This window comes from Caretta caretta, chromosome 2, assembly GCF_965140235.1.
Source record: "Caretta caretta isolate rCarCar2 chromosome 2, rCarCar1.hap1, whole genome shotgun sequence".
NCBI lineage: Eukaryota > Metazoa > Chordata > Testudines > Cheloniidae > Caretta > Caretta caretta.
In genome coordinates this window covers 112520196-112537059 of record NC_134207.1, presented here as the reverse complement: position 1 = coordinate 112537059, position 16864 = coordinate 112520196, and the positions used below count along the sequence as shown (strand labels likewise).

Here is a 16864-nt window from a genome sequence, read left to right as displayed (position 1 = left end):
AAGATACTGTGCCTAGGGAAATTCTAAAATGCTAATCGTTGGCCTAATCATACAAGTATATAGTATATATTTATAGATGTTCTAAGAAGTTCATTTAGGCATAATCAACAGAGTCATAATCTGCAGCTGTCTGCTTTTGCGTATTAGGGATTTACAGTGTAAACCCTAGTATGCGAAACGTAAATCTAAGCAAAATGTAATGGGGCTCCTTGGTTCATTGGGCTGGGAGGGCTGCACAGTGGGTTCCAAGAGAGCAGAAAGTACCTTGCGTCATTCTCAAGCTATCCTTTCTGCACAACAGTGGCGGTGGAATTGAGGCTCCAGAGGGAGCTGCTTCCAGCCCTACTCGGCAAGACAATGCCACTGGGGTGGAAGAGAAGTATTTGGGAGAACTGAAAGGATCCTGGCTATCTTCCCCCACTACCAAACAGCATTGTGAAATGTCACAAGTCTTTGTATGCATTGGCATTGTAGCTGTGCTGGTCCCAAGATATTAGAGAAATGAGGTGGGTGAGGTAATATCCTTTATTGGACCAACTTCCATTGGTGAAAAAGACAAGCTTTCGAGCTACACAGAGCTCTTCAGGGCTGGGAAACATACTCAGAGTGTCAAAGCTAAATACAAGGTGGAATGGATTGTTTAGCATAGGTAGTCAGCACATGTTTCAAGGGACCACTGAAGGTGAAATGGCCTGTTAACACCCCTCCAGTCATAGGGGGGAAATGAAGAAGGGTGGTTGTTAGTGGGTTATATATATTGTTGTAATAAGCCATAAATCCAGTGTGTCTGTTCAGTCCATGATTTTTAGTGTCTAGCAAAGTTAATGAATTTAAGGTCCCAGGCTCGTCTTTTGAAAGTGCTGTGCAGATTTCCATTGAGGATGAGAACTGAGATAGTGATTGCTTTGCAGAAAGTGTTCACCCACGGGTGATAGGGTGTTTTTGCCTTTTATCATTTTCCTGAGCGGAGTGATTGTCTGGTTTCCCCCACATAATTGTTGTTGGAGCATTTAGTGCACTGGACGAGGTACACCACATGTTGTGATAGGCATGTGTAGGACCCATGGATTTTGAAAGGTGTGTTGTGGGGGGTATTGATTACTGTAGCAGTGGTGATATGTCTGCAAGTTTTGCATTTGTTGTGCTCGCAGGGTCTGGTGCCGCTTTGAGTTGGTGTGTCCTGGTCTGTGGGGAGCTTGCTTCTGATAATGAGCTTGGAGAGACTGGGAGGTTGTTTGGAGGCCAGAATGGGGGGTTCAGGAAAAATTTCTTTCAGGATGGGGTCCCCAATGAGTATAGGTTTAGCTGTTTAATGATACCCTGTATGGGTTCCAGTGTGGGATGGTAGGTAACAACTCTGGGTGTACAGTCGGAGGGGGTTGTATTTCTGTATTATAGCAGGTTTTCTCGGGGTATTGAGGAGAAGCTTGAGCTGCATGTGGAAGACTGAAAGACAATTGTGAGTTTCAAGAAGGGAGAGGAGAGGTGGGAAGAGAAGATGAATGTGGCAGTGGCATTTTGGATAGACTAGTGAGGAGAGAAGGGGAGGCCAGAGAAGTGGAACAATATGCTTAGCAATGTGCTGGTGTTTGGGCAATTGAAATAGAACAAAGGGCATTTTTGGAGATAATGGAACAGGAGAAGCAGGATTTGGGGGAGGGTTTACATGTGAGAGGAGAAGGAAGGAGGGTTTAGAGAGACCACTCTCTCTCTCTGCATCACACTAGGGGAATGTGAGTTCATGACAGCTGTTATCAATATTGTGCCATAAGTTAGATTGTAAGTCTGCAAATCTCAAACCATTGTACAAGGAGGGTAAGTATCATTATACTTATTATTCAAATGGAGAAACTGAGGCAGAGAGCAGTTAACTGACCTGTACTAGGTCACCCAGCAGGCCAATGGCAGAGCTGGGAATAAAACCCACATCCCCTCTCTCTCTCTCCTGTGCCCCAGCCACACTAGTCTTCCTATAAACATTCATTTGGTTGACATTCAGGAAGATACCGGAGTTGTTCTTTGAATAGTGCCCCTGTTGGTGCTCTACTTCAGGTGTGTGTGTGTTCCTGCACCTTTGACTGGAGATTTTTGGTAGCAGTGTCTGTTCTGCTGACACATGCGCCCTACACACCCTCCTGCCCCATACAGAGGCTATACAGGGCTGGGTGGGTGAACTATCCTTCATTCCTTCTCAAGTGTCTTTGGCTAGAGATGTAGTCTAGCATGTGACTGTTTGCTTTGTACCTGTTTCCCTCTTTTTATTAGTGTTTTCGCTTTGTAGTTAGCTCTTAGTAGTAATTGGCTTAGTACCTTTTAGTTGGAACGTTTGTTCCACTTTTCTTATCATAAATAAATAAATAATACATTTTTGTTTTTTTCTTTTTCCCCTATTGAGGGGTTGGAACAATTTTTCTTCTGTCAGGGATGCTGGGCTACCCGGGATTTAAACGGTGCCTCTCTTGTCGAGAAGTAATCCCTGCTAGTAACAGGCACTCTCACTCCATTTGTTGCTTGGGAGACTCTGCCGTTCCCAACAAGTATAAAATCTGCTCTTCTTTTAAAGTAAGATCCAGGGAAATTAATTATAGATTATTAATGATGGAGCAGGCTTTGGACCCAGGTACAGAGAACTTCCCTGTACAGGGACCCTCCATGTCTGTCTCATCATCATCGAGATCACAGTCACCAAGAACTTCCAGGGGGAAGACAGCACTAAAACCCCTGTCTCCAACACTGTGCTTGACTGAGGTACCGATAACCATTATTGCCCTTATATAAATCCATGGTACGCCCACATCTTGAATAGCGTGTACAGATGTAGTCCTCTCATCTCAAAAAAGATATACTGGCATTAGAATAGGTTCAGAAAAGGGCAACTAAAATGATTAGGAGTTTGGAACGGGTTCCATATGAGGAGAGATTAAAGAGGGTAGGACTTTTCAGGTTGGAAAAGAGGAGACTAAGGGGGGATATGATAGAGGTATATAAAATCGTAAGCGGTGTGGAGAAAGTGAATAAGGAAAAATTATTTACTTGTTCCTATAATATGAGAGCTAGGGGCCACCAAATGAAATTAATGGGCAGCAGGTTTAAAACAGATAAAAGGAAGTTCTTCACTCAGCGCACAGTCAACCTGTGGAACTCCTTGCCTGAGGAGGTTGTGAAGGCTAGGACTACAACAGGGTTTAAAAGAGAACTGGATAAATTCATGGAGGTTAAGTCCATTAATGGCTATTAGCCAGGATGGGCAAGGAATGGTGTCCCTAGCCTCTGTTTGTCAGAGAGTGGAGATGGATGGCAGGAGAGAGATCACTTGATCATTACCTTTAGGTTCACTCCCTCTGGGGCACCTGGCATTGGCCACTGTAGGTAGACAGGACACCGGGCTGCATGGCTTTGGTCTGACCCAGTATGGCCGTTCTTATGTTCATACCACCGATACCAAGAGCATCCCTCTCCAAGCTTAAGAAAGGAGATAAGCCAAGCAAAACATAAGACCTCAGGCCCTGAGATGAGTGCTAGTGTGGCTCCGAGTACTTCGGGTACCATGAAGCATGTTTAGCTTTCACCTAAGTGCCAAGCGGTAAAGGGTTTGGTATGAAAGACTGCTACTACGAAGAGACCAGCTTCAATGGAATCCCCAGTCTCGTTGGCACCGATGTCCGTGCCTCGCACAACAGCCTCTGCAACACCATTGGTGCCAGTACTGAGTTCTGTTGTGCTTCTGGTACCACAGGATTTTTAGTACCCAAAAAGACCTTATGGTACCGAATGAGCTTGAGTCTCCACTCCTTGCAAACTCTGGACGTCTCTCAGTGTCAAGGCTGCATGGATCACTGACTGCTTATGTTTCTGGGAGACCTGCTTCTCCACTTTCAACTGTCCATGAGGAGGGATTGTCACCTCTGATGCAATACGTGGAAGATCTGCAATTTATTCCAGGAGATGTTATTCCCAGTTGCATATGCAACAGCAGAGGCAGGACACCAGACCCTTGCCTTCCAACCCTTGGGATGACCAGCGTTGGATTCCTCCCCCCATGGCTATGGTCTCCCTCATTGGCCTAACTGGGATCCATGGGCAATGTACTGCCAGCAATTTTGAAAGACTTCAACTCAGTCCCACAGGGAACACAGAAGACCTCATTCTCTGCTACCATCCGCTCCTCCTCCCCATTCTGAGCTGGAGGAAACCTTTGAGGAGCAAGAGGCAAGGGCAGATAGGAAGGTTATCCCCCTCACAAAGATCTCGTCATCACTGGATGAGGCAGTCATCACACCAGTGCCATCATTAGCTGATGACTTTAGGTAACTCCAGGACCTGATGAAGCCCTGCAAATTCCCCTGGAAGACATCCAGGTTTCCCGTCACAAGCTCCTGGATGCATTGCACACCTCTAGCTCAGCACATGTGACACTGCCAATTAACAAAACTCTCCTGGAGCCAGCCAAGTCCATTTGGCAAACTCCAGCAGTGGCTCTCTTTACATGCAAGAGGGCTGATTCAAAAAAAACCCACCTATATCCTGTCCAGGGATTCTGATCTTTTATTTTCTCATCCAGCGCCAAACTCCTGTCATGGACGCAGTCAAAGGAGGGGGCAGGCAGCATACCCCAAAAGCCACCCCTTATAATAAGGAATAGAAGTGTCTGGACCTGTTTGCTCAAAGAGTTATTTGTCAGCAACACTTCAGGATAGCTAACCACCAAGAGTTGACGTCAGAATCTGACTACCAGAACTACGAGACATTTAATGCTTCTATTGATCATTTACCACAGGAACATTGAGAACAGTTCAGCGCCATAATAAAGGAAGGTCAACTTTTGGCAAAAACTGCACTGCAAGCTTCACTCTTTGTGGTGGACGCTGCAGGCAGGTCTATTTCTGCTGCAGTAGTGGTGAGAAGAGCTTCCTGGTTTCAGTTGTCTGGGTACAATTGATTCTGGAAGATTTACCTTTTGATGGCCAGAAGCTTTTCACAGACTTCACAGATGACAGGTTTTATACCCTAAAGAACTCGAGAGCAACACATAGGTCTTTAGGGATATACACACCTGAAAATAGAAGGATGTTTAGCAGGTGTCAGTTGACACAGAGATCCCATCCTGCTCAATTTTCTGCCTTCCCTAGGCCACCAGGACCACAGGCTAAGAGGTTGAGGTTTTTTTAAAAAAAACCCTATCACTATCTCAGCTGCTTCATCTCAGTCTTCAACATCGTCCAAACATCAGTTTTGATGATTTGGTCAAGTCCAGACCACCCAATGGCCAGGTTTAATCAGCTGCACAACAGAACCTTCCTTCCTCAATTTGGACACACCTCTCTCTATTTCGTTAAGCATGGGAGGCTATAACATCAGACAGATGTGCATTGGAGGTCATTACTTGGGGTTATACTATCCAATTTACATCCACTCTGCCCTTCCAACCTCCTTCTCCATTCCTCTTTAGGGACCCCTCTCATGACCAATTGCTGACAAACGAGATCTCATCACTTCTTCTAAGTCTGGGAGCCATAAAGCCAGTCCCACTTCAACACAGGGGAAAAGAGTACTATTCAAGATATTTTCTGATACCCAAGAAAAATGAGGATTGGAGGCTGAGACTAGGTCTCAGGCAATTCAAGATGGTGTCCCTAGCAGCTATAATTCCCTCCCTCAAAGATGCATACTTCCACATAGTGATTCAGCCTTCTAACAAAAGATTTCTTCGTTTCACTCTCAATCACAATTACCACCAGTACTGGGTCCTACTCTTCAGCCAGTTATCCACCGCAAGGGTGTTTTAGAGTCATGGAGGTCGTAGCTGCCTACCTCTGTTGTCTAGGATTAGCTTTCTTTCCCTACCTCAACAATTGGCTCCTCAAGGGAGATATGGTTGGCAGTTTGAACAACTTCACTGTTCCGAAGTCTAGGCCTGCCGATAAAACTAGAGAAATCCATCTTTACCTCTACAAAAGAAATTCTCTTTATAGAGCGCTTCTAGATTTGATAATACGCAGAGCTTATCTCCCTCTCAGCTGGTTCTCTGCTCTAAAGACTCTTCTACAAAGAGTGTAGCTCAGCTCTCAAGTTCCAGCAAGGACATGTTTGCAACTATTGGGACACATGGCAGCTTGTGTTTTTTTGACACAAAATACCAGGTTGCATCTTCAATGTCTCCAGGGGTGGCTCAGGACTGTTTATGTACCCTACAGGCCCAGAGCGGCCCCAGGGGATTAGTGGGGGGGCCTGGTGACCGCAGCAGGAAGCAGAACGACCCGGCCCCAGCCCGCTCCGCTCCTCCTGCCCCCGCCATGTTGCTCGGGGGAAGGGGTCCACCCCCCCACCCCCGCGCGCACACACACACTGGTGGTGTGGAGCCAGCGGAGTGGAGCGGGCTGGGGCTGGGTTGCTCTGCTTCCTGCCACCACGCGTGAGTGCGGGGATAGGCCTGACCCCTGCTGCCGATGCAAAACCCACCCCCCCCCGCCAATCCCCTGGGCTATATCCGTCACTGGGGGGGCTTCGGAGAAGGGGTGGAAAGTGAGGGCGGGAAGAGGTGGGGCAGAGGGAGTTGTCCCAGGCCCCATACCCCTGTAGGAATGCACAGGGAGGCCAGCTGGGGGATGGGGCTGGCCCCCCACGCTACTGCATACGAAGCATGCAGCTGCTTAGGACGCCGTGAAATTTGGGGCAATTTGGTGCCCCACATTTTGTGGTGCCCTACGCAGCTGCGTATTCTGCATATGCCTAAGGATGGCCCTGCCTTGAGCCATTTGCTATGTGCTTGCTGCTACATCAGTCTATGAGGACTGCCTTCTTGGTGACCATCATTTCTTCTTGAAGGGTTAGGGAGATACGGGCTCTAATGGCAGACTTTCCCTTGTTCCCCAAGGAGAAGGTATTTTTATGACCTCATCCAAAGTTCTTACTTAAGGTTTCCTCTCAATTTCATATCAACCAAACTAGTCACCTTTAATTTTTTCCCTAAACCACGTCCGTTTGCTTTTCCTACACTAGATGTTAAGCAGGTGTTAGCTTTTTTTCTTGGACAGGACTAGGCCCTTCAGGAAGACCCCAAGACTTTTTTTTTTCTGTTGCAGATAGCTCTAAGGGTGTGCCTGGCCACACTCAAAGACTTTCTAAACAGATTATTGCCTGCTGTGGCTCTGCTGAGGTTACACCTCCCACAAAAGTGACTGCATGCTCGACTAGATCACAGTCTACATCAGTAGCTCTACTCAAAGATGTTCCAGTTGCTGAAATCTGCAGGGCTGCAACATGGGCCTCTGTGCACACGTTTTCCGACCATTGTGCTCTAATTCACAGTGCAAGATCAGGTGCGGTATTCGGCAGTGCAGTTCTTTCTTCAGTGATGGACCCTGCTCCTCGCTCCTCCCTCCCCTGTGCAGAGCAGGGTCCATCACTGAAGAAAGAACTGCATTGTCTGGTCCAAAATTCCCATCTCCTTAAAGAGTTACTGCTCGGGAGTCACCTAAAGTGGGGTACCCACAGGGACACTACTCGAAGAAGAAGTTACTCACCTTGTGCAGTAACTGGAGTTCTTTCAGATGTGTCCCCCGATGGGTGCTCTGCTACCTGCCCTCCTCCCCCTGCTTCGGAGCTGCCTCTGTGGCTTTACAGTAGAGAAGGAACTGAGGGCATTTGCCCACACAGCCCTGTGTAGCCTCGGTACCGGGCACGAGGATGTGTAGGGCACATGCCCTGGCAGAACTGGCATTACTACCAGAATGCTTCGATCAGAGGCGCAGGTACACCTAAAGTGGAGCACCCACAGGGACACACATCTTGAAGAGCTCCAGTTAGTGCACAGGGTGAGTAACCGCACTTTCTAAGGGTTAAGGGAAATGTGAATGGCCGGCTATATAAAATAAACGCACAGCGAATAAAGGATTAATAAATGGTATCCGAACTGTTTTTGCTCAGGCTTCATTGCACGTCATTGAGCAGATGATAAAGATAAGGCTCAAACGTTGTGGTTTTGTGCTGAGGATTGGCCAGTCTCAGAGGGTTTGTTAATGCCATTTTAACAAGGACAAACATTAAGTGTAATGTCCAGTGTAGTGACATTATGGATACCGAATAAGCTTTTACAGTGCACGTATTTATCAGTCTCTCCAGCTAAAACTAAAGAGCTGACCGTAACTGTGTGTGTGCTGAGCACGTACTGTAGTGAATCAGTGTTTTCAGATTCATGTTCTCTCTCTCTCTCTCCCTCTCTCTCTCGTTTTCTTCTCTTTCTACAGGTCAGCGTTGAAGTCTTGGTCGAATACCCTTTTTTTGTATTTGGACAAGGCTGGTCATCCTGCTGCCCTGAGAGAACCAGCCAGCTCTTTGATTTGCCATGTTCCAAACTCTCAGTTGGGGATGTCTGCATATCGCTTACTCTCAAGAATCTGAAGAATGGCTCTATTAAAAAGGGCCAGCCCATGGATTCAGCTAGTATCTTGCTGAAGCACTCAAAGAATGACAGTCTAGCTGGAAGTAGACACAGGTATGTGGAGCAGGAAAATGGTATTAATCAGGGAAGTGTACAGATGTTATCTGAGAATGGTGAACTGAAGTTTCTGGACAAAATAGGATTGCCTGCAGCACCTTTGCTCACCAAAACAGAACCCAGCAAGCCCACGGCGACGAGGAAGAGGAGGTGGTCGGCCCCTGAAACACGGAAACTAGAGAAATCAGAAGAGGAACCACCTTTGACTCTTCCCAAGCCTTCTTTTATTCCTCAGGAGGTTAAAATTTGCATTGAAGGTCGATCTAACGTAGGCAAGTAAAGGCTGTTTGGGAAAAGGAAATTAGGCTATCCCTTGTCATTTTTATCCAGATTACTGTACTGTAGACTAAATAACCCAGTATTTACATGTTATCATCTTATTTTAGGTTTATGTTATAACCTTGTTGTTATAGTTGCAGCTGGTATTATGCAGGAGACAGGTGCATATGTTTTTCCACAAGTGTTTTGTCAGTGACTAGGTTTATTGAGAGCTACAGAAGGGGCAGTATCTGCTTCACGCACCCTTAGTGGAAATGAATGTGTTGTCATGGCTCCTGTTTTCTGTCACCTAGTGTAGAGCAGACTCCAGCTGTTCTTTTTTCTGTGAGGTGACGAGAAGGGAACTGTAGCAGAGATAAACTGCACTGCATGCATTGTGTGTGTTTCAGTCCCAAGGAGGGATTGCAGCTCCCTGGCTGGGTCATTAGGAGGTTCTCTCGTGCCAAGAGAACTCTTAAGAACCCAACACACACACACATACACACACACACATTATTGAAAAAGGATCAGACAGTCTTTGACACATTTCACAATCAAACCAACTCTTAGTCAAGGCTCTACAGTATATATATTTTCCCCCATGGGGTCCGACTGCACTGAATTTTATTCATAAAGTGACTGCCACGCAGATGTTTCTTTTCAGCTTGCTAGTGCAGTTCCATTGCCAGAGTGTAACATTCAGTAAGGTCCTATGCTTGCATTGTTACACTGCTTGTTTTTCTTAATGACATAGCCAGGGCGAGGGAAGCCTAAAGTTTGTTGGGTCCCCTAGCTAAGGGGAAACTCCTGGTTCTGTGCAGTGTTAGATAAACTGATCAGGTTATGCCATTAACGTTTGCTTCCACAAGGTAGACACGTACTGCCCCTTTGAGAGCGCAGACATAAATTGTTTGCATTTAGGTTGCAAATCTTTGTCTTTAACTCTAGTACTGTTTTTAGTTCATGACGATGGACAACTGGTGCCACTTTTTTCAAAATTCAGTGTGACACAAGGAATCGGACGTTGAAGATGAACATAGAATGTCTTTAAGCACTTAAAATGCTGTTCACGCTTTCTTGTCGAGCATCCTGGTCTAACACTCAATAAGTACTGTATCTCACTTTAATCTGTTTGAGGGGGAAAAAAGAATCTATTCAACACTGTTAACTACATATGACTATGTAGAGTTTTCTCACAAGCAAGATGTTGGAAATTTTAATGTGGTTTCAAAGGGATGAATGTGAATTATTGAACTAGTATGTGACAGTCATTGTCCACAAAGGACTACTTAATAGGAGGCACTTTTAAAACTTTAATGCTTGAGAAAGAGTTAAAGGCATATGCGAGCTGACAGATAATAAAAGAATAAGAGAGAGGAAAAAGGAAAGAGGAAAAAAATCATTATTGTCCAGTGTTTTTGAAAAAGATGGACTTTAAAGAATCTTGCAATTTGCACATCTTGAGTTTATCATTTGTGTGGTATTCCTGCAGTTTTTACCTAATAATGTTGTGGGGAAGGGAGGGGGACTGAGAGAGCATAAACAAATGTAGCAATTATTTACTAACCTGCCTAAGCTCTATGCCATTTTATAGAGTTACGTTCCTTTAAAGTTCATTTTTGGTCTTTCTGCCATATCTGTCGCACAGAACCAGGTCCTAGCAGGACAACTCGGAGAATTTTTCTTCAGATACATTGAGAGAGTTTTCCAGAAAAGACATCTCCACACATAAGCAGGATTTTATAAAAAAAACAACAACCGTTATTATTTTATTATTATTATTATTTGTTGTTTTAATGACATTTTCCAGTTGAAATACAATCTAGATTTCAGAGTTTGGTACAAAACAGTGAGAGGGAATGGGGGTTTCAGACAGTTAAGTCTTTTTTGTTCCCAGTAATCTGAAACAAAGGTAGGGCCGGATCCTTAGAGGTGCTGTGCATCTTAGGCGCACATCTTTCTACAGGAGGTGCAAATACTAAGCACTTCAGGTCTGAGCTGAAGCCCATTGCATTCAATCCCATTGGTTTCAGTGGGTTTTGGATTAAGCCTTTATATTACTATTACTTTTGGTTTGTAATTGAGTTTGCATCCTTCAAGTACTTTTGAAGAAGCTGTACTAATAGGGAGAAGTAGGCTATAAAAGTTCTTAATTAGAGATACAGTATCTAAAATGAACAAATTCCTTAAAAATCTCATTTTCCCTCTCCTAAAATACAGTATTTCCAGCTCCTTTATTTACAAAAAAATCTGAACCCCCCCCCCAGCTTTTTGGTTCTTCTGTTCATTACTTGAAATTTAGCTCACACCAGAACTAACTGGTTTTATACCATTTTCTGCGGTGCACCAAAAACATTTAAATAAGTTTAAAATAGCTTGAAACTTTTCTTGAATTTCCTTGAATTTCATTAACCTCTCAGCAGGCTACCAAATAGCTGAGCAGGTTCATTCTCACGGTCACACTGCTTATCTAGTGCTGTACTTTTTTTTAACATTTTCTGCTCAGAGAACTTGCTTAATCTTCCATATACTCTGCTCAGGGCACTTGCAATTTATTGTTGTTTTGTTTGTTTTGTTTTTGTTACGTTTTAACCTTTGATGGTAAGAAGAATAGAAAGATGTGGGCAGAATTAGATTTTAGTTCACGTTAGTACCACTATATTCATAATACACATACTCAGAAAATCTAAAATAAAACCACACACACATCTTTTTGGTTAATAAAGAAGCAGGGACACTTAAACTGACTGGATCTATTCTACTAACACTAACGGTAAACAAATAAAAAAAGTTTGGAGCAATAGGAATGTATTAGTTCTGTGCTGGTATTTCAGATTTAGGAATTCTGAAATAATTGGTTCCTTCCAAGCAATTGTCCCTTTTTGTGCTTTTGCTTTTTTAGGATGTGCAATACTTTATGTGCCAATGTAGACCCACCCACGTGGTGGTAGCTAGATCTCACACCCTCTTCCACTTTCACCTTTTTGTTTTCTTTCACTGTTTTCTCTACCCCCCTCCTCCCAAAAAACAAAAAACAAAAAAAAAAGTGTTTAGGGCCTTATACCTCCCTTGATTGGGGGCACAGAATCTGTATGTAGTTAACAAGTGTGGCACACGTGGATCGATGGCCCTGGATGGTCCATATCCTTTCAAATGTAAGACCCTGGCCTCTGCAATATAAAAAAGAAGATCCAGAACAAGGCTTAGTGGGTGTTCCCCCCACACACACAAAAAGATTTTTAAAGGGGGGATAAGAATTTTGAGAATGTGAGGGACCTGTAAATCACAAACAGTTCAGTCATGAGTAAATAACATCGTCTCTTACATGAGTGAAAGCAGCCTTCTACAGCACTGTCAGTGTCATTTTCTCTTCAAACTATGCCTGTAACTGTTACTTTATATATATAAAATATACGTATACTTTACATGCTCTTGTATATGAATGTTACCATCTGCGTGATGTACAATGTGGGTGAAATTCACCCCTGTGCAAAAAGCCAGCACAAAGCCTATACACCACTTATGTCACTAACTGGTGCATTAACTTGGTATTGGCTCTCTGTACAGGAGGGAATTTCACCCCTAAATGGACAGAAAGAAGTGACTACTTTCAGTTGGCTGAATCTGGTTTGCCTGGTGGCATCTGGAGTTTGGCAGGGCCATGACCCCTTATTCACATGAGTAAATCCTTAATCCAGTGGGGCGAGTTACCCCATTGATAGCTCAAAGGAGTAAGGGTATGTATGCTCTCCAGCAGAATAGCTACAGCTCTGCCACACACAGTAGTGTACACACTTCCTACATAGACGGAAGGGGCTTTCCGTCAGCGTAGTGAATCCACTTCTCTGTGATGTAGGGCTAGGTCAGTGGAAGAATTCTAGCCACATCTACGCTGGGGATTAGGTGGACCTAACTGTGGTGCTCAGGGTATGAAAATTTTTCACAGCCCTGAGCAACATTGCTAGGTCGATCTGATTTTTAAGTGTAGATGTGGCTAGAATTCTTGTGGCTTGAGGTGCACAGTGAAAATAACAATCATGGGCAGAGAAATATTTAGGTGAGTTCGGTGTAAAAGGATTAGTCATGGGCCTCTTTACAGTGTCCACTTTGCAATATTAACTGACAAGTCGTTAGTTGTTTTTTTTTTTACCAGACCTGTTTAGTTTACAATGAAATGAATACAATCACCAAGAAATCTAGTCAGGGCAAAAGAAAAAAATAAACAAGAACCTCTTTATAGGGATTTCTAAAAAAACAATCTCTCTCTCTATCTCTCTCTAGATAATGACTGTTCCTTATAGTGTTTAACTTAGGCATCGTTTCAGTTTGTCTGGGCCACATCATGGGGAATTTGGAGTTTGATGTCACTTACCTCAAGTCCTTTAGTTGAAACCCAAATTGGATTTTTGTTTGAACTGTTTAATGATTTTGTACATTGTTGTTGTGGGGTTTGGGGGGGATTTTTTTTTAATGTATGTTGGGGGGGGAGGTTCTGTTTTTTTTAACCCTGTCGTCACTTGGTTAAACCGTTGTTCTGTCATTTTCTCAGCACCAGGAAGTGACATCACTGCTCTTGTTTCCCTAAAGCAAGGAACATTTAGAAACCTTTCACACCTCTTACTCAGGGACGGGGCTGGCGTATGTGTGGTACACTGATGTGACCAGAAGCAGCACTTTTACTGCTCTGGAGTAGGGATGTACAATTTCAAAGACAAGTTTGGATTTCCTGCATCTCGTGGATTAATTTTGTAGATATCACATAGATTGCAATACAAAGCAGCAGATTCAAAGTGAACCATAGCTGTTGGTTACCATGAGACTCTCTCGTTGCACAGAGATTAATTTTACCTAAGTATGTTGCCAATGTTAAAGAAAATGATGAAATTCTGTTAATGCATGTGACTACTAAAATGAAAAAAAATGTTTCAGGGAGAACGAATCTTAGCTATTTTAAAAATACTAATAGTGTTATTTCACTAGCACTCACTCGGGTTGTTAGTATGCAATGCCATGGGCACTAGGCCACAGTTCTGCCAACACTTATGCACATGCTTAACTTTAAGTATCTGATTAGGCCTATTGAAGGCAGGGGGACTTACATGTGAATGTTAACTACAGGTATAAGTGTTTACAGAAATTAGTGGCTCGATCATTTAGAGCCAGATTCGATCTTAGTTACAACAGCGATATGTTTGGAGTAACTGTTGACATCAGTGGAGTTAGTCCAGACTTGCATGCGTGTAACTGAGATGAGAATTTGACCTCCTGTTGTCACTTCTATTATGAAGCATACGCAAAAACGGGAAAGTGGAGACAGCACCAGACAACAGCAGAGTCCAATCTGTGGACTTACCCAGTGTTGATATGAAAAGCAAAGGAATTTTAGCAGTGTGTGGTCAGTGCTTTTCTTTTCATGGCTTTTTTTTCCCCAATCCCCAAAATCCTGAAATAAAAAAGAATCCACCCACAAACGTGCACACAGACACATACACACACACATATATATATGAATATAAAAGCAAATAACTATTATGTTCAGTTGATTTCATATCCTTTTCAAGGACAGGGTTGTGTTTTCTGTTGATAAGGAAATTCCAAACAAGTTGCACACCTCTACTCCAGAGTTAATTTCTTTTACATAGACGACCTCGCTTCAGATGTGTTACCTTACTGATAGGATCTTTTCTTGTAGCACTATACCTTGTGGGAATATTTTTTTGATGTAAACCTAATTTGAGAAGCTTACCAAAAAAAAACTTTTTGGAAGCACTCACATTGAGGAGTACAGGTAATGTTTTTAAAAATTGCACAAAAGAAAAATGAATGTTGGAATGATTCATTCAGTGTTTGAAAAAGAGATGGATCTGTTGAAACAGTGTGTTTCATACCTTGTTTGTAAAAAAAAAAAAAAAAAGTTTTTTTTTAAATACAAAAGCAGAAAAGGTTGAAAGTTACATGTGTTTTGTATATAGAAACTGTCACGTTTAGATGATCTGATTTGTATTGGCTCTGGACAGGAAGAATTATATAGTTAAAAGGCTCTTAAAGAACAACTATCCTCAATTTTCTGTTCATATCACATAAATCCTGATGCGGGGGAAAGGGGGGAATGCTTCACACTGTTTGTTCCTGCGCTGAAAATATATCTTTAAGCACCCTGCGTAGTTTAGATTCTGAAGCCATTGTAACTTCTTTACTCCCTCTGGGATGCTGTTCTACATTTTCAGCACTTCCTGTTCCAATCAACCCAAAGACTATAACTTGAACAAGAAGTGTTTATAACAAGGAATCCTCGCTTACCAGTAAATAAGAGTAATATCCAACGAGACATGGCCTTTTGTGTACACACACCCTCCCACCTCATTTAAACAGGAGGTAAAGACATGAATTTCAATTTTTCCAGATGTGCTCTGAGCTTGGACAGGTTCTTTCTTATTTGATTTAGAGATTCATGTTATTCACAGGCCAAAATGAAAGAATCCTGGAGCAATTTCCAGGGAAAGGGCCCTTTCCTTGGCCAAAGGTCAAATTGGACAGCTGGGAGCCTACGCACCGCACCGCGGGGATAAACAGTTAACTTTCAGAACCCTTCTCTCCCTCCCCTGACAGCCTGTAACGCAAGCTTCAGTTCTGATACCTAACAGTCACATGGGGAAAAATAATTACCACGTTAAAATGACCCCTTGACACCCAAAAGAATGGCCCCAACAAATGTATTAGAATGAAGTGCATTCAGCCAATAAGTAGTTATACAATAACAGTCTCTAAGATTGCTATAGTTTTACTCGTCGTTATCTGAAAGCACTCAAGTCTTCCACTGAGAATTAATTGGAGGCTTCATCCAAGGTTGACTTTTTTGTTGTTCATTCATTTGTTTCTATTCTGAGTGGTCAAAGCTCCTGTGCCCTTTCCCTTGACCATGCTGCAGGCGTGCATTGGAAGTGTTGTTTGCATTAATCCTTACTCACTCTTTGAAGCTGTATTACTGGGTTGTGTGAAAACAGCGGCAGCCAGCTAGATCTGGCCCCTGATGTTTGCTTTAAAAATAAAGAGCCTGATGATTCTAGCTTTAGAGAGAGACACACTCCCTCTCTCTCCCTCTCTCCAGTTGAAGTCAGTAGTTGTTGGATCTCTGTAACTGTGGCTGCAAGTGGTTGAATTCATGCCTTCTGTCTGGCCCTTTGGCTACTTAGCAAAGTTGCTAATCTTATTAAGGCAGCAGGTATAACTTTTCGCAGACAGTCAGCTAATGTTGCAACTCACTAATGTATGTATTTCTGTCTGGCTTTTTTAAAATATTAACTTTTTGTGAACGCTGTTCTCTCTGCAGCGCTTAAAAAGGGGAATCTCCAACTTTTTCCATTCAAATTAGCTACTGAAAATAATTTTGTAGTATCAGTGTCACAGTCTTTGACAGCCAGCAGGCTTGGACTGGCCAACTAGTCCTGGCACTTGAGGAAAGTCCTCATGTGGGTAAGTCTAGTGATTCCACAATAATAGTCTCTAAGGTTTTAATTGCTTAGTATTTCTGAAGAGGGTTGTTGCAAATCACACTTCCAGTGTTGTGCCTAATGTAGGCTCAGAAAAAGGGATAATGCAGCTTTGTGTTGTGGAGAAATCAAGCTGACATGGCCAGTACAAAGGAGAAATAGGGAGGGAATAATGTTTTGCACCTTAATGAAAAGAGAAAATTTTAAGTGCATACAGACATAGTTAAGAGCTTTTATTGTGACAGGAGAACTTTTTTCCATATGCGTGCATACTCTCTGTAATTCCAGTGTAAAATATTGTACTTGCACTAGCTTTTTTAAAACAAATATTAAAAAAATGGAAGAATTCATATTCTATTTTCTAATGGTGGTGTGTCTATTTGTAGGATACACTCGCGTCTGTTTATTGAATTTTATGGTCCCTTTCTTTGATGGTGCTTGCAGGTTTTCTAGGTAGAAATTATTTCATTATTATAATAAAACAATGTTTGATTCAAAATTTGAACAAAGTTGTTTTAAAGAAACTGTCTGTATACCAGTACAAGTTTATTGTTTCAGTATACTCGTACTAATAAAATAACAGTGCCAATTGCAAATGTGTGTCTGTCTTTATGCGTTC

At 42.9% G+C, this 16864-nt stretch overlaps 1 protein-coding gene across 7 annotated transcripts in view; it reads left to right on the top strand.

Moving 5' to 3' along the window:
* Positions 1–16841, top strand: part of ATXN1 (ataxin 1) — a 276664-nt gene extending 259823 nt beyond the window's left edge. For 6 of the 7 annotated variants that reach the window (XM_075125368.1, XM_048839910.2, XM_048839906.2 and 3 more), the window contains one exon: positions 8247–16841. In XM_075125368.1, coding sequence (XP_074981469.1) covers positions 8247–8777 — 531 coding nt within the window. In that variant the 3' untranslated portion in view covers positions 8778–16841. The remainder of the gene's footprint in view (positions 1–8246) is intronic. The other variant, XR_007355211.2, reaches the window with a different exon arrangement.
* The last annotated feature ends 23 nt before the right edge of the window (positions 16842–16864 follow it).